The following is a 21,925-nucleotide window of genomic DNA, read 5'->3' as shown; positions in this document are numbered from 1 at the left end:
TGAAGGGAAAAGTTGGGAAGAAGATCATTCGTCTGTCAGAAAATCGATGTCATTCATGACAATCGATTTGTGAATTTTGGCGTGGTACGCGGGGGAGCGGGGAGTGAGCGAACGAGACCGCAGATATAAAATCTATGAGTATGAGCAAGACAGTTGAATCGTAGCGGGGCAGAGGGGCATCGGTGTCTTAGAATCGGTTAGGGTTTCCCATCACTAAATTGCGGCTGTGACGTCACAGTAGGTGGTAAAAAGTCGGCACGCTTGGTTTCAATACAAATCGTGATATTTGCTTTATCTATGGTATATTTAAGTCTGTGGAGAGAATCATACTACTAGCTAGCACCAAAAAAGAAATTTACTAACAAATTGGTTTGACCAACTATAAAATGACAGTTTGATATCAAAGTGTAGGTACGTTCGAGTAAGTGGTTAGATGCTAGTTTTCCTTGCAGTTTTTTACATTTACAAAGGTATATATGTTTTGTCAAAGGACTGTCTCATTTCAAACATAGACAGAGAGAATCATACTATCTTTGTCTTACACTAGTACTAGCACCCAAAAGAAAAGTATGAGTACCTACAGTTTTCCTGGTTCTTACTGACTGAAAAATTGGTTTGACCAACTATAAATAATATGACGCTGTACAGAGTGTTCGCCGTAAGCAGAGATGAGAGCTAAAACAAAAGACGCGAGCGAACCAACCATAATTGCTCATCACGTCTTATTAGGACGCGTATTAAAATACTTACCCAAAGTTTCGTCCAAAACACGTACAATGTCAAAACTCAAAACTGGGTCACACAACAAACTTCGTGAACGCACCAACCACAACATCAATCAAACTCTGTAAACGCTCCCATAAACTTCCTAGTTCCAAATTCAAAAGAAGGTTCTTTTATGTCAACACGTTTGACGCAACTGAAAACATCCATAAATCAACCTAATCCGGGCTGCATTATTATTAAAACTGGATACTATAAAGGACCCAATTTTGAATCGTTCTAAAAGGTTCCTAATGCTTTTGTGTCAAGGTTTGAAATGAATTGAAGTCCGATAAGTTAAGGCTTGTCGATGTGTCCAAATATTTTTCTTGCTTTCCGTCAACGGAAAAAGGCAAGCGTTTTTCCATTATTCTTTTCTTTCTTTGTAGTAGGAAAGGCTACGACGAGGAAGTAAATGGAGGGAAAACTCTTGAGTTTAGATTTTTGTGAACTTAGGTCCGCGTTTGACCCGCGCTTTAACAAATACCTATATATATATACAGGGTGTCTTTGAACTTGTAGATTTAAGTTCAAGGATCCTACCTCTGTTAATTTTCTTAGCACTATGATTAACGTAAATGTCATCATTTTCCAGTTATACTTCAAATATACGTAGAAAAATAGCAATCCTCTTCCTTCTGATGTTTTTTTATCAAATTGAGTTACCTATTTTAAATAAGCAAATAAAGAATTCGAATTAATTAAGGTAATAAAAGGTACTTAATTACAAAATTAAAGGCATACCTAATCTAAATTTAAGGGAAGAAACAACTGACTGAAAACATAATTAAGAGGTTAAGACATAATTAACAATAATTAATTACTTCATTAAACTTGTGGAACATATTTGTAGTACTGGACTATGGTTGGGTTGTTTACGGTATAGGTACCTACCACTTAAATTTAATGTTTTCTTTTAAGTAGGTACGAAATGCAAAAGATTTTCTGTAGGTAGGTACTTAGTGTAAGGCCTGAGTGGACGCTCGAGTTGGGCGTGGAGCGAGCCGGGGCGTGCGGCGTGCATGTTAAACAAATGCAAACGTATAGGAGCGGCCTTGTGCACGCTGCTCAAATTACTCCTGACCCCGACGCCACGCTGCACGCCCCGCCGAACGCTCCGCTTCGAGCGTCCACTCAGGCCTTACACTTAAGCACCTTTCTCATTTATTACAAGCCTATCAAAACATTGAACACTGCCGGACCAAACGAATTTCATCATCGGATAATAGAATTTAATAACGCCCCGGCAATAAGGTCGTTAGTCGGGCGCGCTGAGCCAGAATAATTGAATTAGTCTCGAGGATGTAACCGCGCGAGCGTGCACGGGAAAACGAACCTTAGAGCGTTGTCACATTGTCCGATCTGATATCGGATGTAGGATCTTAGTTACTTGACATGATTTATTTCGACGTAAACAATATATGGAGGAGACAGTAAAAAATAAAAAATATATACCGCGGTATTCGGAAAACAAGATCCGTTCTAGAGAAGAGAACGAAACGATATGTACTAGATACCTGGTAGTTTAGATTTCAACTAGATATCTTTTGCAGCTCAATTCGGGCAACCAATGTCACTTTTACGTTAAATTATCGTAGAAAGATCGTTTCAAAATCGTTTTGAGATCTAAAAATACTAACGAGACGTTTTAGACATTGGGGAAATCGTTCAAGAGTATCTCCAGAATCGCGATAATGTCAAATTTGACAGGCTAGATCTTAAAAATATCGTTGTCGTATCTTGGTGATGTCTAGTAGATATACGAGGGGTATTCAAAATATTCTCGGTATGAGAATGAAAACAAACAAGTACGAAAAGTTTGATATTTTTATTTTTCAATATACTCCCCCCCTATGTTCATACACTTAAAAGATCGATCAATTATTTTTTTTAATCCTGCATAAAAATATTTTTTATCTTTGGTGTAAAAATGCTCCTCCACTGCCGCCTTCAATGCTTCATCATCGGAAAATTTATTTCCACGCAGATCCTTTTTAAGATTGGGGAACAAAAAGAAGTCGCTGGGGGCTAAGTCCGGACTATACGGTGGGTGAGTAACAGTTTCAAACCCACATTCAACAATAGCTGCCTTGGCAATATGAGCAGTATGGACGGGGGCGTTGTCATGCAGAAGCATAACACCTTTGGTTAACTTTCCTCGCCTCTTTTCTTTGATTGCATCCTTTAATTGACGTAGAATGTTAGCGTAGTACTGTCCTGTGATATTTACACCTCTTTCTTTATAATCGATCAGTAATACTCCTTCACAATCCCAAAATATCGTGGCCATGACCTTGCCAGCTGAAGGGATGACCTTGAACTTCTTGAGATGAGCTGAACCCTTAATGTGCCACTGCATGGACTCTTGTTTACTCTCTGGGTCATAATGATGAACCCAGGTTTCATCTCCAGTAACTATTCTTTGCAGCACCTCATCAGGATTTTCACCGCACAGGTCAATAAAATCGGAACAACAAGCTACACGCATGTCTTTTTGAAGCCGAGTCAGCATTCGCGGAACCCATCTTGCACTTACTTTTGACATATTAAGATGGTCATGGATAATATCATGTACGGTACCAATAGAGAGATTGGTTACTTGTGCTATAGATTTTACCTTCTCTCGACCATCTTCCAATATAAGTTTTTCCACTTTATCAATATTTTCTTGTGAAGTAGCTACTACAGGCCGGCCAGGTCTAGGGTCGTCTTCAACACTCTCCCTTCCACGTTTAAACTCGCTTGACCACTTTTGAATGGTAGATAAAGAAGGAGCAGACTCACGGTAAACACAATCCATTTCCTCTTTTATGGTTTTTTGATTTTTACCCTGTTTTGTCAAGAATTTTATCACGCATCGATGTTCTAATTTAGTTAACATTGTCAATTCCCACATGATGTTCATGTTTGTTCAGCAATTGCAGAAAAACAAAAGAACATCTCGGTTCGAATTATACTTTTTTTTAATGTCAATGAATAAACCTTAGCGGCCAGTAACGAAAGAAATTTTAGAAGAGGTTGTAAGATATCAATACCGAGAATATTTTGAACGCCCCTCGTACCATATCTGTCCGAGGTCCGATATGATATAATATGAGTCCGGTCTGGGTGCTAGCAGAATTATCAGTGCTTCACCCGAAAGAGTGGAGCGTATTAAATTACTGAGTCAGAAACAGAACCCTTTTGTTTTGCTGCAACGCACACAGCAAACCACATTTTATTGATGCTTCTTGTTCTTTTTTTATATTGTTATTGTTTCTATTTTTTTTGTCAATAAAACCATTTATTCGCTTGCCACAAGACACATTGTGTGTATTGTGGTAAGCGAATAAATGGTTTATCTATCTATCATCAAGTCCGCCGCTTTTGCTTATCGATAGTAGGTAATAATGATTTATTATATGAGTAAATAAATACAGAAAAACACCATTAGCTTACATTCTACTTCTATCCGACATCCGATATCAGATCGGACAATGTTAATACGCTTTTAAATTTATTAGTGCGTACAAACTTAATATACAATACATACCTAGAAACAAAACATAATTAAATAACTAACCTACAAAACTTAAAAACTAAATCTAAAAATAAATAAAACTAATCTTAAAATAAGTTAAGTTATTTGAGTTGTGATTTTTAGGTAAAATGTTTGGAGGTACTTTGCCTTTTTCCTGTTTATAAAGGGAAGTCGAGTGTAACGTAATTTCGTAATAGGTCATGGAAATTGCCGTAAAAATGGGGATGCTAGTATGGTGTCTCTTGACATAGGTTGACCCAAAAATAAGTTGTATCTTTTACAAAATGTCATTAAAATTAAAATTAAAACTAAACTCAAACAAAACGTATTAACAATATTCCACAAAAAAATCTTTACCCATTCTGTAAAAAGTAATTTTGATCATGGTGGATCTTTTTTTGCCTTGCTTTTTAGGGTTCCGTACCCAAAGGGTAAAAATGGGACCCTATTACTAAATCTCCGCTGTCCGTCCGTCCGTCCGTCCGTCCGTCCGTCTGTCACCAGGCTGTATCTCACAAACCGTGATAGCTAGACAGTTGAAATTTTCACAGATGATGTATTTCTGTTGCCGCTATAACAACAAAAACTAAAAACAGAATAAAATAAAGATTTAAGTGGGGCTCCCATACAACAAACGTGATTTACGAGTCCGACTCGCACTTGGCCGGTTTTTTAGTCTTCTTTGCTGCTTTTCTAAGTTATTTTGTGATAACTTAGAAAAGCATATCATTCGTTATGTATCATATATATTATCTCCGAATTATAAAGGTTATCATAATTTGCGACTTACATAATCAGAAACACAATAGTCCCGTTACGCCCTTTCATCTATTGTTAACCAATCGCAAGAGAGCACTAAAACATTATTTATAGCCTATTTTATTACAATAACAAGTCCAATATTACTTTGGCCCTAAGCTTACATCTTTCGTCCTAACATGGGTTAGCAAACTTAACTTTTGCAGTCGAATATGGCGCTGTCGGCTTATCGTTTTAAGGAAATTACTAAAGAAATGCATTAGTTCCTTTTTTGACGGCACGCAATGTTATCGTGGTCGGTAAGGACTAAGGACATTTCTGCTTGATGTGAAAAGGACGTAAGTTCTTTATTGTTGAGTTGGAGTAATGACCTTCTATGTCTAAGATAAAAGATTTGTTTGGATTAGGCTGGATTCTTACGGTCGTTCTTTTGATACCTAGCATATTTTGGTTTTAAATGGGCACGATGTACCTATAAAACAACGTAAGACCGTACTCCTTTTAGGTAGGTACCTACGCCAGATTTTAGGTAGGTACCTAGGTATCAAATTTGTAAATTCTTAAAATTGGGCAGATGCCCCGGATTTGGCCACCTTTGCACCTATTATGGCCAGTTGATAATTTGTTAACGAATACATTTATTTTATATTACGTTTAGACAATAAATGGTCAAAGTGGCCACAATTTGCCCTTGATAATAATATTAAGCCATTGTTTTTATGTCACAATAATTTATAATGTGATTATAATTTTAATTTAAATGATCCATTTATATTATTTATTTATTATCTTCTTTTACCTTCCTGACTAAAACATTATCAATATGAAACACCTATCAGCCGGGATTCTTATCAGCAGATTTTCTTAGCTATTAATGTTTAGTTATTAATTATTAATTAGCTAAGTACCTAATGAATTAAGCATGATGACAGGCTTATACGGAAACAGGCATGTTAAGAAAATATCTGTAATTATAAATAGTAATTATATACCTACTGTAAATAATAATGCCATACTTTCTTAAACTTTAATTACACCGCCATCTATACGCGTATTTTGTAAACATACTTTGCATCTGCTTTACCGACGGAGCGCCACCGCGCATGCGTACACATTCGAGGCCACGGTCACAAATACACAGCGATTGTGTTATCACGCACACTAGCGCATGCCGCCAAAGTAGTCTAACGTGTTGACTGTCATTATGACGTTTTTAATGTGAATTGAGTGTTTATTAAAGCTAATTTGAACTGAAATTGGACGTTACATGTAAGTATTCAATTGGTTTTTATTATAATTAGGCGTTAAACTGAGTTTCTTGCATATTTTAACACATATTTTGAGGATAACCTAACGATCTTGGTTAGTCAAGGAAAACGAAATGTGTGTTACTTTCGACTGTATTTCAATGGTTTGAAGGTTCAAAACGGAGATGCTCTTAGTTTTCTTGACTGTATATTGTGATTATTTGTATGTGTGCATCGGATCCATTTTAGTAATGAATGTTTTCGTAGTTTTCTTAAGTGTTACTTGAAATAAAATGCTTTTACATGATGTTGATGTGCGATTATCGATTGACCTTTTATTTAGGTCGGTTATTTTAGACTTAACTGAAACAGAAACAAAATTTGGTCATACCACTATCATCCGATATGGTCTAGTGGCTAGGATACCTGGCTCTCACCCAGGAGGCTCGGGTTCGATTCCCGGTATCGGAATAACTTTTTATATTTTTTCTTTTTTTTTTCAGATACAAAATGAATATCAAGGCAGCTTTGGCCATATGTATGGTCTTCGTCGGATGTTGTTCCAACGTAGTTTTTCTTGAATTGGTTGTGAAAGAAGACCCAGGCGCTGGAAATTTGGTGACATTCCTACAATTCTTATTCATCGCATTTTGCGGTTTTTGCACCGTTGGAAAATTCGGTTTCGCGAAAAGGAACATACCATTCAAGCAATACCTGATTTTAGTTGGATTTTTCTGGACAAGCAGCGTGGCTAACAATTATGCGTTCGATTTCAACATATCTATGCCTTTACACATGATTTTTAGAGCGGGGTCCCTAATGGCGAACATGGCAATGGGTGTATGGATTTTGAAGAAGCAATACCCAGCGTTGAAATACTTGGCTATCTTCATGATATCTGCTGGTATAGCGATATGCACTATACAGTCGAGTGGAGAAGTTAAAGCCCCTAGAGAAACGCATTCAGATGCAGAAGAAGAAGAAAGATTGAAATTCATAGATTGGCTATGGTGGTGTCTAGGCATAGCCATATTGACTTTTGCTTTATTCGTATCAGCCCGTATGGGTATTTTCCAAGAATCCTTATACACTAAACATGGAAAGCATCCTTGGGAAGCGCTGTACTACGCTCATTTATTACCGTTAGTAATCTGGCTACCATCAGCTCCAAATTTAATAGGACATGTCAAATTAGCGACAGAAACTGCCCCAGTGAATGTCCTAGGCTTTACGATGCCTGTTCAAGTATTATGGCTGCTTTTGTACGTAGTTACTCAAGGTCTATGTATAAGTTCAGTGTATGTTTTGACCACTGAATGTGCGTCTCTGACTGTGACTTTGACAGTGACTTTAAGAAAGTTTGTGTCACTTTTGTTTTCAATAGTTTACTTTAAGAATCCGTTTACGATCGGACATTGGATTGGGACACTTTTAGTTTTTATCGGTACTATGATATTTACTGAATTACTGCAGAAGTTTGTCGCTCTGTTCTTGCCGGCTAAAGTTGATGATAAAAAGAAGAAGAAGTAGTTTCTTGTCAAGTTTTTTAACACATTCAGGGCCAAAAACCCGACTATTGGGTATTTTATTATTCCGTTCCCAGGCCGGACTACCCGATAGTCGGGATTGTGGTACTACAACTTTATATGACGAAATTTTTGTGGCCTGGTGTGGATGTCTTGTTTGGCTGGGTGGCAATGAATGTGTTAAAATGTTTATTTCAGAAGAAGAACTCAATTTAATTTTTTAATTATCTTAAAAGCATTTAATGGCTACGATAATGGTTGATTCTATCACCTATTTATATATAATAAAAATATATTTTAAGAGCAGTTCTAGTTTTCTAAAAGTCTAATACGACCTTCTCATAAAATGTAAATACATATCTATACTTTTAACGATAGCTAATAAAATAAAATGTATAGCTGGAAAATTTATATAAATTCATATTCTTTTAGATTACCAAATTTTCTTTGTATAAGTAATCCAATTTAATAATCTTAATCAATTTAAAAAAAATTCTTATCTGACTTCATAAAAATTAACTGCTTGTTTGTGATACTTTCCTTATTTTAAATATTTATTTATTTATTTATTTATTAGGTTCGCCAACAGGTGCAATACAAAAAATACTTATAAATAACAAGTTATAAAATAATATTGCTAGAGTATTCACCCAATTACAGGCAAACACGGCATGCTTGTAACAGATGTAATGTTTTTTTATCCTAAGTACTAAACTAGTAGGTACTAAATATAAATCAATGATAGTAAAATATAGTAGTCAATGATAGTAGTTATGATTATGATAGTAAAATTAATAATATGTGGATAAAAGTAGACATTTTTTTAAAGGTGCTGTGCTAAATTTATTTCATTTATTTTATGCAAAAACCATGGTTATAATAGGTGTTACATAAACATTTAGTATTTAACACTTAAAAGTGCCATGAAACACATAAAATACCATAAAATTCCCTTTCGTCTCTTTCAACTAACGTAAATGTAAATACGACGGATACACAATCAAAATGTTAACGATATTATTATACAACCATAACGGCAATAATAATTATAAATTTTTCGCTCTGACAACTTGGTATGACTAATCAGGTACCTAATGTAAATCTACTTTTATATGTATGTGTAGGTATGTAGTGAAATTTATGAATAATACATGTTATGACATTAGTAGGTTCGGTCGAAGATTTTAATTTATGATCCATTTCGTATTTTGTCATAGTGACAACCAATATGAAAGTCGCTAGAGTAGTCATACTGCCGTATTCGAACTTCAAGATATTCACAAGAGACGACACGTACTAGAAAAATTCTAGATACGTTATAGTTTAGATTTCAACTATTAGTTCTCTTTTGCAGCGCAATTCTGGCAACCAATGTCACTTTTACGATAGATCGTGTTAGATATCTATTATATGTGAATTAGATCTCTAAGTAATATCTTGTGGAAATCGTTCAAGAGTATTTTCAGAATCGCGGAAATGTCAAATTTGAGAGGTTAGATCTTAATCGTTATCGTATCTTGGCGATGTCTAAAAGATATCTAACAGATGTCTATTACAAAATCCGAATTGGGCCCATACTATTGTCATTGTCACTGTGTCAAGGTACAAAATGGATCCGAAATTAAAATCTTTTATTGTAGGTACTAGGTACCTATTGAACGATGAGATAATAGTTATCATAATACATTAAATATTGCTTAAAATTTAATTTAATTATAAGCGTTCTTGGCGCTATGGACTCACGGCGCTAATGATTCTTGGCGTTCAAAGGGTTATGTATCAAAATTCGATAAAATACTGTCCCGTTCACTTGTACAAATGCTTGAAACAATGTAATCTTGATTGACCCGTACCTATACTTAATGTGATAATTTATAACAGGAAGATAACTTGTAATAGGGTCATAACATAACTGGAACTCTTCCTTTTTTCTTTCAATACGCCTCTGTAATACCCATTATATGTAGACCTTTGACTACCCATAGTTGTCAAAGATTTCGAGTTCAGAATTAGTTTGTTTGTAACAATTCTGGACTTGAAAATTACTCGATCGATAACAATTGTTCCATTTAAAATAATTACTACTTCTAAATCATTGCGAAATAGACCTTAAGATTGATGTTTTATAATTGATTTTTGAAGGACTAGAGTTCGAGACTTATAACGCTTTTCAACTGAGACGACCAATTTGAGCATTGACACGTAGTATAGTAAATAAGCAGTTCTAATTTTGATTTGAACAAAATTAAACTTTATTTTGTAAATAGTACGGTTGCGTTTTATATGTTACTAGTGGATGATACGAGATTTTAGGTTTATTTCTGCTTGTTGGATCTAAAATTGTCGGTTTACTATTTTTGTGTAAGTGCCAGTTAATCTGTACAACTGACTGTGTATTACATGGTGTTGTAGGTATGTAGAGTTTAAGGCATTTTTTTTAAGTTACATGAGTTGGTAATAAATAAATTGACTAATTTGTTATTTATAAATGATATTTTATTTTCCCGATCTCAACTACGGAGTTTTTGTATGAGACCCCAAACTAGCGTTACCTAGCGCCTCGCTCGAGCGTCGGCATCTATTTTTTTTTTTGATATGATTTACGCTGTTTGGCCTCACCTGGGGCCAGTTACAGCTTGAGGTGTGAGTGGGATCAGTATCAAGTACCTATGAAAATTAGAGAGAAAGGAAAGGATGGAAGAGTAACAGATGAAAGAAAGTAGAATAGAGGAGAGAAGTTTACAATTTGCAATTTCGTCGGCGTCTAGTTAACGCTATCGCGCTGGCCTGAGTGTTTTGCAAGTGTGTTGCCTGCCTTTACGATGGGAGTATGTACGCTCATTTCTTGAAGGTTTGGTTGGTTGTTTACTGTACTTATAATAAATGCAAGTCATAACCTTAATATCCCATAAGCGCAAGTCATCTATAAAAACAGCATGATATCATCGATCTGTTGTAAAGAACAAGGAAATAGCGGAATCTGTTTAGTCATATTTCGTTATCAATATTATACATACATTATCATCCATAATAGGGATAATGTCACATGTTGAATTTTATTACAAAATCTAGTAAAATAGATAGCAAATTAGCAATTAATCACAATATTGTGGAAATAAAAATATATATAAGGAAATAATACAAAAAATATAGCACCTGAAAGTTTCAAAATTTTAGTTTTTTTGTTAAGTAACTTCCAGAAACGAAATAAATGATACCATTCGATTCCTCACATTTTACCTACCTATATACATAAACGCAATATTTCACCGACAAAAACGAAATTTTCTTGTTTTGTTCATACTTCAAGATGCGCTCTCAGTGACCTTGACGTCACGTTCACATATCAATTTATTCGGGGCGTTTCGCGAGTGAAGTACGACCTGTCGGACTTTGACTATCATTTCTGACTTTTGTATTGCTTTAATGCAATTATGGGTCCCATAGAGACATTTGATCCTAAAAACAAAAAACAAACCTGATTGATTGATACCGTAAATGAAAATTTGTCATGTAGCCTATTATAATAATAATTAGAGCGCTGGTGGCCTCGGTAAGAGCGTGTGACTTTCAATCCGGAGGTCCCGGGTTCAAACCCCGGCTCGTACCAATGAGTTTATAGGAAACTGATGTACGAAGTATCATTTGATATTTACCAGTCGCTTTTCGGTGAAGGAAAACATCGTGAGGAAACCGGACTAATTCCAATAAGGCCTAGTTTACCCTCTGGGTTGGAAGGTAAGATGGAAGTTGCTTTCGTAAAAAGTGCCTACGCCAATTCTTGGGATTACTTGCCTAGCGGCCCCAGGCTCTCATGAGCCGTGACTAAAAATGCCGGGATGAATGCGAGGAAGATATGATGATTTAGATATCATTTTGATGTCAAAGTGTACGTTTGAATTGACTTCAAGCGTAGGGTATTTAAAAAACAGTTGAAAAATGATGTCGTGGTAAATGTAGACATTTTTTTAAAGGTGCTGTGCTCAATTTATTTCATTTATTTTATGCAAAAACCATGGTTATAATAGGTGTTACATAAACATTTAAAAGTGCCATGAAACACATAAAATACCATAAAATTCCCTTTCGTCTCTTTCAACTAACGTAAATGTAAATACAACGGATACACAATCAAAATGACGACACCCTCGATGTTTAAGCCTGACTTTGGATTTTTAGGGTTCCGTACCCAAAGGGTAAAACGGGGCCCTATTAGTAAGACTCCACTGTCCGTCTGTCTATCACCAGGCTGTTATGTACAAGTATCTCATGAACCGTGATAGCTAGACAGTTGAAATTTTCATAGATGATGTGTTTCTGTTCCCGTAAAAAAAATACTAAAAAGTACGGAACCCTCGATGAGAGAGCCCGACTCGCACTTGTCCGGTTTTTTAAATAAATAAATATATAGAACGTATTTAGTGCCGTTAATCTCCGTCGTCAGCCATTTTAATCCCGCCACAAACATGGTGCATCGTAAATAACGCTCCTTCAGCAAAAAAATACATTTACTTGAAATACTTTAACTAGATTTAAACCCTACGAATGTCGCACGTTATCCGTTGGCACAGATCGCTTGGTAAAACTAGACAGAGCATTTAACCCTAGAGTCTAGTGCATGTCATAAAACGTACTTGTTTACATATTTGAACTTTAATAGATGCCAATAGAGTTATATTATAACTGCCATGGCTTCGTATGAACTAAAAGAAGTATGAGTTCGTATGAAGTACTTAGCTTAAGACTGGCAAGGGTGCGTGCATGAATTGTTTTTTTTAAATGATATACATAGAAGGTAAACAAGCAGACTTATCGCCTGATGGTAAGCGATTACCGTCGCTCATGGACACCCACAGCACTAGAGGTTGTAAGTGCGTTGCCGGCCTTTAAGATCTTAGTACATACGCTCTTTTCTTGAAGGTTTGAAGGTCGCATTCAACAGTTTAGCTGTGTGCGAGGCAGGAAGTAGGGGTCAGTAGGGAAGCTGTTTAATGGTAGGTTTAATTTAGGTCATAAGATGGCAGACCCTTCAACGCGCAAAGTAGCGTGTGTGAACTCTAGGAAGCAACACCTGATCGTCTAGACTGGCATATAGTATGAGTTGCGTTCTCGCGCGCGAATCCATACTTGAAGTCGCGCAAGATATATGGAGTCGCGTGCGAAAACGCAACTCATGCGAGCAGGTCAGGATCAGGATATTGGTGATTTTCTATTTTAGGTTATATTTATCTCCCCCGTTTCATAATGCACGATCAAGTAGGGGGTAATCTACAACCGTTAGACCGCGATCGGGCACAAAATTAGTGAGCGCTCGAGCACAAGCTTGGCTTGCGAAATTTCCTTCTCGAATATTCCCGTACAATCCCAACTTTGCAGTTGCCACAATGAAAAACAAGCGGAAATGACCCTTTACTCCTTTAACTTACGAGTCAAGTGCAGTTTGAGAGAGCGCTCGTTAAAGTTGCACAGTGGCGGGGGACGGCGACGGAATTTCAACAAGTTGGACCATTGGACTGTAGCTCATCTAGGTAGCTTATAAAGGTAGCTTATTTCGGTGGGGTAAAGTTTGAAATCGCTTGTTCGAAAGGTAAATGGTGCAGGGTGTTTGTGGAAGGTTAGGTGCAGCAAGAGGCATTCCTGACGAATGTTGCCAAAAACTGGCCAGTTTTCACCTCGGGCTCGCCTTAATGTTTTGCTTGCTATAAAGATTTTTTATTAGCTTCGTGGTAAGAGTTCAGGTAAACTTTGGGGTTGGGGGAGTAGGTACATTTACTAGGCTCCTGTTTTGGTAGCTAATATATTTCATTTAAGGCGGTTATCATTATCATACTGGCGGCCCATTTAGAAATCATAATGATAACTAGGTACTTACCTACATTAAGAGGAAAGGGGCTGCTTCTCCATACAAACCCAATTTTCCTCACTGGATATTTACATTATGGAATAGTTATTTGTACAACAAGTGATCAAAGTTTGATATTTCTTCGAGTGCTTATTTTGAGTCCCGTGCAAGCGAAAGATTCTATAACTAATTTAGAATCTTGAGCGTAGTAAGGGACTCAAAAGCACAGATGTAAATAACTTTGATCTCGTGTAGTACACAACATTTTTCACCTCAGCGCAGTGAGAACATACCTATTAGACAACTTGAAAAATGTAATCCTTGTTCATCACTTAATACCTGCACTCATGTTTTCTTAAGATAGGTATACAAACAATTAAGTTTAATTACCGCAATGGAACACAAAAACAAAACGTAATAATAAATTCCATTAAAATAATATAGAAATAACAAACATTAACTGTACACTTCAATCGACAACTTTTTTTGTAAAAAAAATCTTTGTAAGATACGGTCCGAATTGCGAATACGTACTATTTGTCAACTATGGTAGAAATTCTTAAAAGTAAAATAATTAATTTTGCGTGATGATCTGTGTATTTTTTGAGTTCGTTATTTTAATTGTACAATAAAATACCTAAAATATAGTATTTTATCAGTTTTTATCAAATCTTAAACTTTATTTTTATTTATTAATTATTAAGAATTCATACTCGTACGTGGTTTGGAACGATGCGGTCTGAAGTTTTTCGGGGGTCTATTATAAACCGTGAATATACTGTTGAATGTCGTTTTAACTTTTTTTTGTCTGTTTCTTTTTGCTAACAGTGTGAAAGGGACAGAGATAATAGAACCCAAGTATTTCGAACTTTTATTAGACCCCGCATGTTGAAATGACATTTGACTATAAAGGTCACTTGAATGTCATTTTGCCTCACTCAGTGAGCAAAATCGCATTTTGCTCACTGTTTTTAAGAACCAAAGTACCCTTGTTCGAGCTGCTGAGGTGAAAAATATTTTTTCATAACTTGATGCACATTAACCATTATAATTATATACGTTTGACTTATTTAGATTTTTTGATTATTGTAAAAATTAGGTGCGAAAAACAGATTTCATACAAATTATAATCATTAAAAATTCGAAAAAAAAAACCTATGTAATAGCAAATGGGGCATAGCTATGGTTCATATATGTACAACAAATTGTGTTAAAACATTTTCAATAATTTAATTCTAACGCAACCGCCGAAATTCTTCGTCCAGAAGTCCGCGTTCTCGATGGTTCCCAGCAGCGGCCGCGGCTGTAGGTTATAAAGACTTGTATGCACAAAATGTGATCCAGGAAAGCTGAGAAGAGAAACCCACATAGTACGATTCGGGGTTTGAACCCAAGTTGCTTGGAAGTCGCATTAAAATATTTATTGTCAAAGAACGTACACAGAGAAATCATTGCATTTTTGCTATAAAACTCTTTTCTTTGTTCTAGATGGCGAGCCCATCAAGTTGCCAGAGAACCTGGAGAGCCTGCCGCGCGCGGAACACTTCTCTGCCCAGAGGCACCGCTGGAACACCAATGAGGTGAGGACTTTAGTTTAAGGTACCGTTCGGATTCAGACTACACCAGCAAACTGCCAAACTTGAGCCTGCCGCGCGCGGAACACTTCTCTGCCCAGAGGCACCGCTGGAACACCAATGAGGTGAGGACTTTAGTTTAAGGTACCGTTCGGATTCAGACTACACCAGCAAACTGCCAAACTTGAGCCTGCCGCGCGCGGAACACTTCTCTGCCCAGAGGCACCGCTGGAACACCAATGAGGTGAGGACTTTAGTTTAATTAAGGCACCGTTCGGATTCAGACTATACCAGCAAACTGCCAGAGAACTTGAGCCTGCCGCGCGCGGAACACTTCTCTGCCCAGAGGCACCGCTGGAACACCAATGAAGTGAGGACTTTAGTTTAAGGTACCGTTCGGATTCAGACTACACCAGCAAACTGCCAAACTTGAGCCTGCCGCGCGCGGAACACTTCGCTGCCCAGAGGCACCACTGGAACACCAATGAGGTGAGGACTTTAGTTTAAGGTACCGTTCGGGTTCAGACTACACCAGCAAACTGCCAGAGAACTTGAGCCTGCCGCGCGCTGAACACTTCGCTGGTTAGTACGATTTTTGTTTAGATATAAAATTAATACCGTAGATGCGATCGGACAAGATAAATTAAGGAGCATAGAACTGTTAATCATGTTTGTTTTTTATTTTTTGATGTTAATAATAAGTATTTCATTAAACAAATACAAAATGATGCCCTCGAACCTGACTAAGTAGGTAATAATCTTTTTCAAAGTGCTGAAACTACACTACTCGTATTTATTAACATAAGTATTTAAATTAAACTAAGATACCTACCTAAGACTGATAACGCTATTTGAGACAGATAAGCCTAAATTGACTCATTACACGCTCTGATTGCAAAATGAAAAAATAAATGAGTGGGAGAAAATTCCCTGAAGGCATTGGACCGCTTTTGTTTTTTTGTTTTAAGCAATTTAGCTTAAAATTCGTGAAATAAAATGTCAAATGTAACTTTACTGATGTCATGATGTGTATTGAAATAGGCAGAATACCAGTAGACACTAAACTCAGGTTACTGTGTTACAGTTTATGCCATGACATTATACAAGTCACCACCAATCTCCCTAGTAATTCTAATGATCAACTATATACATTGTTAAACTACGTGTCTTGAAGAGGAAATCCCTTATCGGATGGAGAGGTGTTTTATCTGTTTATTAATTAGTATCCTTAGTATCCACTACGTGGTTTACGTGTACTACGTGAGCTACGTGTAGATATTACGCGCATCTGCCTATCACAGTATACCCTATGTGTATAATATTCCACGGTACCTAAAGATCTCAAAAAGTTATGTAACTTTCATAATTGGATCTTGCTTTTTCCTGTAAATCTTTCGTGCGTTTAAAAAGCTTTTTCAATGTTTTCTACTTGCAATGTCCTTTCTTTTAATTGGCCATAGTTTAATCGCTTGCTTAGGCCATAGTTTTAAGCGAGAGTCAAACTAATTAACAAAATACTTTGTAATGTAACACATTTATAATTGAAATTGTATAGTTGTTTAATAGAAGTATTAACTATTAGCTACTTGTAAAATAGGTACCTATTTGCGTGGATATAGTACCAAAAATAAAAATAACCTAATCTAGGTGATACCCCAAAACACCAGGGAGTCGAGCCGTATTAGCATACTCCATTAATCAAAATGTCATTGCCGATTCATTAGTATGACCTTAACTTTATTTCGGTACGTTCTGCTTCTCATTGAGACAAAGGCGTGGTTTTCTTTACCACGTGATTTTCGGGAGTTAATGAAACATGCGTGGTATAGTGTAGGTAAGTCAATAAAATTATAACTTTTTGGTAAAATGAACTAACCTAACCTAACCTAAGTATAGGTGCAAAGAGGGGGCTTTGCACGCACTCAAAATTTTAGTTCTAATATTTAATCTTTACACGTGTTATAGTTCGTTTTTTTAGCATTCGAAATAAGGTAAACAATCTTGACGTGTCTTTTTATTGAAAAACACGTTTTAAAAATAAATAATGACAGATATGTAACAATTATGAATCTAATACGATCATTTAAATTCTTCTGCTTTCATAAGTAATAGTTACTGATTTTTAAAAAGCGTTTTTCAATTAAAAAAACATGTCAAGATCCTTACCTTCTTTCTAATGCTAAAAAAACGAACTATACTTAAGAGCTAGTTAAGAGCCCTGAAAAAATCACATAAGAAGTTACTATACTAGTTCGTTGCTGAGTTACTTATTACTAATAAGCCTTAAAACAAAACCGATTACAAGCAACGGTGAATCTCTCGAAAATTTGTTTTCATGTGAAATTTTGTTTTGGACAAGTTTTTACGAAAAAGGTTAAAAATACTGGGTTTTATTTAGGGCTCGCGGTCGAGTCCGTGTTTCGTTTACACGTTTCGAATACCCGTTTCCGAATAACACGTACACGGTTTTCTGGCCCGTTCCGCACGTGTAATTAAGAAACGTGTAATTAAGATCCGTTCCCACGGATAAACGGGTATTCGAAGAAACGGATCTTATTTACCCGTGGCTCCGGAGACGTCCTTGACGAGTAGCGAAGGAACGAACCGGCGTAGGTACTTAAGAGCTACAAATGAATAGACAAAAGATTCATGAGGAGTTTCTGTCATATTTAACCTTATTTCGTGGTTCATAGAGTCGAAATTCAATAAACGATTACAAACTCCTTTTGTGAGCAGGTAGTTTTTGCTTGCAATGTTGCAATACGAGTAGAAAATTAGAAATACAGTAGGTATACCTACATGCTACTATCAAAATAGTATTTTATATAAGACTTCAAATACTAATACTTTATGGTTTATTATATATCTTGATAGCAATAAATATAAAGTGCTAGTAATAAAAAAATAAAAGCAATAAAGAGTATAAAGAGAAGACTGTACGATAAAAACTGGCCATACATGATCTGGTAATACATACAATATTCTTACCAATTGCACATTATTAAACAGTTCTTATATTTTTAATAATCTGTAGATATAAGTCCCATAAGTATGTATAATTATAATTAAAATTCAATCAATTGTCAATCATATTACTGATATTACCTACAATGTATGTGTGAGTTTTCTCGAATAGGTATATCTTATCGAATAAATATTCTGTCAATAAGAAATGTATATTTTTGAATCGTATTATATTTTAACTTACGTAAGCCAGGCATCTAGGTATTAAGTATTATAGTAAACCATGTAAAAATTTATAAATAATCATCTGTATCTGCCGCTGCATTTGTTACAATTTCTTGTGTAGACGTCTTCACCTTATTACACCGACATAAAGCTTATAATTGGTTGTGGCAGTTCTGATAATGGTTTGGGAACCTACTTGTTTTCGGCGATATCAGACAAAAGGGTATTGGAAAACAACACGTTCTAATGAATGGAACACCAGCGGCCGGCATTTATTACCTGAACACTCGTGTGAAAGTGACCCAAGTGAACATGAATGATTAGCAATTTTGAGATCTATCTTAATGTTCTTAACAATATAATCGCTAGGTAACCAAGGTAGCATGGGTTTCTTTTTAAGGTTCTCGCGTGAAATCCTGTGTTTCGAATGCCGCTTGTGTGTACTTTTTTTTGCGTCGTTGGCAGATTTGCTGTTTTCGCTCAGCAGTAAATTGATAATAATAAGATTTGGTGCCCTCGGGAGGGTGCCCAATACGCAGGCAGCGTTCCCGCGCTGGATTGTGATTGCAATTCTCTGCGCGAGAAAGCTGCCCGCGCGGGGGTCGCCCGTTGCAAGAAGAAATAACCACAAAGTAATTCATACTTATTTTCTTAACTGTTATTTTTAACTAATATAGGTAGTATTTGTCTGCACATCTACTCTTCACGAAACTATATTACTTACACAATTATACATGTATAAAATGTATTTCTTTGATTGAAATATAATTATATTAATTATGTAATTAATAATGAATATGTTAGCTTAAAAGCAATAATAGTAAAAAAATGAAGGTTTTAATTTAAACTAGGGACGAGTAGTAGGGTGGAGCGTCGTTGTATGGGAAAAAATAAAAATTTGATTATCTATGTGGAACCGGTACAAAAGTTGCAGTTTGTCATGTAGATTATAGTGATTATATCAAGTTTCAAAATAAATACTACTTTTAGCCCTCTACCCACCCGCTAAAGAAATTAATAAAGGTAAATTTTCATCAATTATTTAAATATACTATTTGACTAATATGTGTACATTTTATTGAAATTACACTTATTAAGCGTATAATAAGTTATTACCAAAATTTTTGTGCCTTTTTCAATATTTATGAAATAATAAAATTTCAAACTTTCATATTAAACAGCAATTTCATGCAAAACAAGGAAAATGCTACAGTGTAAAAATAAATTATGAAGTATTTTTTTAGACGGTTTTGTGGCAAAGTAACGGTGTTATTGATTACGAAAAGTATCATATTTATATTTATATGTTTAAATGAGCGTCAAATTTTGCCCTTAGGCGTCGCTTACGCCCTTTTTGGGTCATGTTCACACGTATGTTAGGCATATATTTACTTTTACTAGTAGTATTTTTATTATCTTATCACGTTCAAAATAGTTTTCACGGTTCTGTAATTAGTTGTAAACTCCAATTTGTGCACAGTATCCGGGTTAAAGGGCCTTTTCCATAAAACCTCGATTTACGTGGTTTTACCGTGTCATAAAAATATACGTTATAAACAAAAATAAGTATAGGAATCGAGTATATCTGTAACAAAAAGATGTTATTTAATGAATAAAACTTGTTATAAAAAAATAAGCATAAATTAAATTAATTAAAAATATACATATATTGCTATATATAATCGAATAGTAGAGGGCTAAAAGTATATACCAATATTTGTTTTAATATTTTTCCCTTAAATAATAAAAAAATATACATCCTTTTCCACCATATCCATTCCATTCCATTACTATATTCAAGAATTTTGGATTTCGCTCCACCCTAACAAGTAGGTTTAAAATTAAAAATAGTAGACAATATAGGATAGGGACACCTACTTCGATTAATATATTGTATAGTTGGCTAAATATGTTATATCAACACAGTTATAAATAATTTAAAAAAAATCGTACGCCAAACGAGTTCATCTGAAGTCAACATTCAATATTAGACCTTACATACCCAGACCTAGAGCATTGATTGGGTCAACCTGTTTCGGATCCGTTCGGGCCGGTGTTAAGTACCCGTGTAAACGGAGATACGTATCTGAGAAACGTGTCTTGGGAACGTTTATTGGAGACGTATCCGGATCCCGGCGGTTCCGTGTAAACCGTGTTCTTAGCACCGCCGGGCTTAAGAACACGGGTATTCGTTTCGGCGTGTAACACGGATACCGGGAGCCCTAGTTTTATTATGTTTCACTTTCAAATACAAACTAGACATAACTCTAACAATAAACATGAAAATAAAATAATTCAAAACCTTTGTCCCAGTCCCAGTATCATGCATATGCCCGCTATGTCCGCCGAAGGACATAGCTCACGAATTAGCATATCTTCTTTAAGTCTAAACAGTCCTAACTACAACAATATAACCAATAAACTTTCAACCTTATAGGCTAGTAGATAAGGTTGGAATTATACTTGTGTAGTATGAAGGGTTGCAACTTCAGTCGCGAGATACATAGCCTAGTTACAGGTACTCTACGCATCTCATTAACAGTGTTAATCTAAACACTACTAGGTGTACTCGACTGTCGACCCGATTCGAACTTTAAGCTATGTCAAATATTACTTCTAGAAAGGATATACGGGTATAAGGTTATGGACTGACGCTTTTACTGAACTGTGACGCGTTGGGCAAAGTTATTTTTAACGGCATAGTTTTATACTTTTACGGTGCTTAAATAGGTATATAGAAAATAATATAAATTCTGTGCGGAAAGAGATTGGTTCTCATACATTTCACGCCTCTTCTTTCCGCACAGACTCTAACTTAGGTAGTATAACCTTACCACGATTCGCACCTAGGACCTCCAGGATCACTACTGACTACAATTATTAAGACATTTTGCTACCACTTGTTATTGGGATACTCATACGGAAAGTGTTTTTTTTAAGTGAAAACTTCTTTAGCGGCGCTGGGCACTTTTTGAGGTGGGGAAAAATGATAAACTCGAGAGCGTAAGGCGATCACTTGACCGTAAGGGGCGTAAGGCGATCACGTGACTGTAATCCCCGTAAGGTGGCCACTCATAATTTAAATGGCATTTAAATCAGTAAAGAAAAACTCAATGTTATTTGACATATGTTTGACATTTATTGTTGCGGAATCCTTTTCAAGACTTTACCTATGTTCAAATAATTTGACGTTGTTGGCAGTACTATGTAAATAAACATGTCTATGTCATCTTATTTGAGAATGATAATAATATATAATAAATAAATAGAATACCTCCGCTAAACGTATGTATCGTGTTACCGGGCGTCGACAACATAGTGAGGTGAGTTTTCACTTTTATCGGCACTCCCGGAGTAAAGCAAGCAACAACGGTTGCATTGTTGCTTGCTTTACTTACAAGTCAAAAACTTTTCAACCTATCTATCCATTGGTAGGGGCCTAAAAGCCAATCTGCTTGGTAAGTAGGCTAAAACAAAGAGATATGAGACACTCATGACGGGTTGCA

At 35.8% G+C, this 21,925-nt stretch overlaps 2 protein-coding genes, 2 long non-coding RNA genes and 1 other non-coding gene across 6 annotated transcripts in view; 4 read left to right on the top strand and 1 right to left on the bottom strand.

Annotated features, from left to right (window-relative positions):
* Positions 1-21,925, top strand: part of LOC134652872 (uncharacterized) — a 503,949-nt gene that overhangs the window by 338,842 nt on the left and 143,182 nt on the right. The window lies entirely within an intron of this gene.
* Positions 1-21,925, top strand: part of LOC134652853 (calmodulin-binding transcription activator 2) — a 159,420-nt gene that overhangs the window by 9,012 nt on the left and 128,483 nt on the right. The window contains exon 2 of the mRNA XM_063508052.1: positions 15,145-15,236. The gene's annotated coding sequence lies outside the window, so the exon portion shown is untranslated. The remainder of the gene's footprint in view (positions 1-15,144; positions 15,237-21,925) is intronic.
* LOC134652838 (UDP-xylose and UDP-N-acetylglucosamine transporter) overlaps positions 6,161-21,925 on the top strand; it is a 58,555-nt gene continuing 42,790 nt past the window's right edge. Inside the window, exons 1-2 of the mRNA XM_063508027.1 lie at positions 6,161-6,310; positions 6,792-7,829. Of these exons, the coding sequence (XP_063364097.1) occupies positions 6,799-7,818 (1,020 nt within the window). The 5' untranslated portion in view covers positions 6,161-6,310; positions 6,792-6,798 and the 3' untranslated portion in view covers positions 7,819-7,829. The remainder of the gene's footprint in view (positions 6,311-6,791; positions 7,830-21,925) is intronic.
* Positions 6,688-6,759, top strand: Trnae-cuc (transfer RNA glutamic acid (anticodon CUC)). The gene has a single exon. It is a non-coding gene; the product is annotated as a tRNA-Glu (tRNA).
* Positions 8,322-21,925, bottom strand: part of LOC134652870 (uncharacterized) — a 330,529-nt gene continuing 316,925 nt past the window's right edge. The window contains exon 3 of the long non-coding RNA XR_010097218.1: positions 8,322-8,333. This is a non-coding gene — a long non-coding RNA (uncharacterized LOC134652870). The remainder of the gene's footprint in view (positions 8,334-21,925) is intronic.

This window comes from Cydia amplana, chromosome 12 (genome assembly GCF_948474715.1).
Source record: "Cydia amplana chromosome 12, ilCydAmpl1.1, whole genome shotgun sequence".
Classification (NCBI taxonomy): domain Eukaryota; kingdom Metazoa; phylum Arthropoda; class Insecta; order Lepidoptera; family Tortricidae; genus Cydia; species Cydia amplana.
This window is presented reverse-complemented; position numbering and strand designations above follow the sequence as displayed.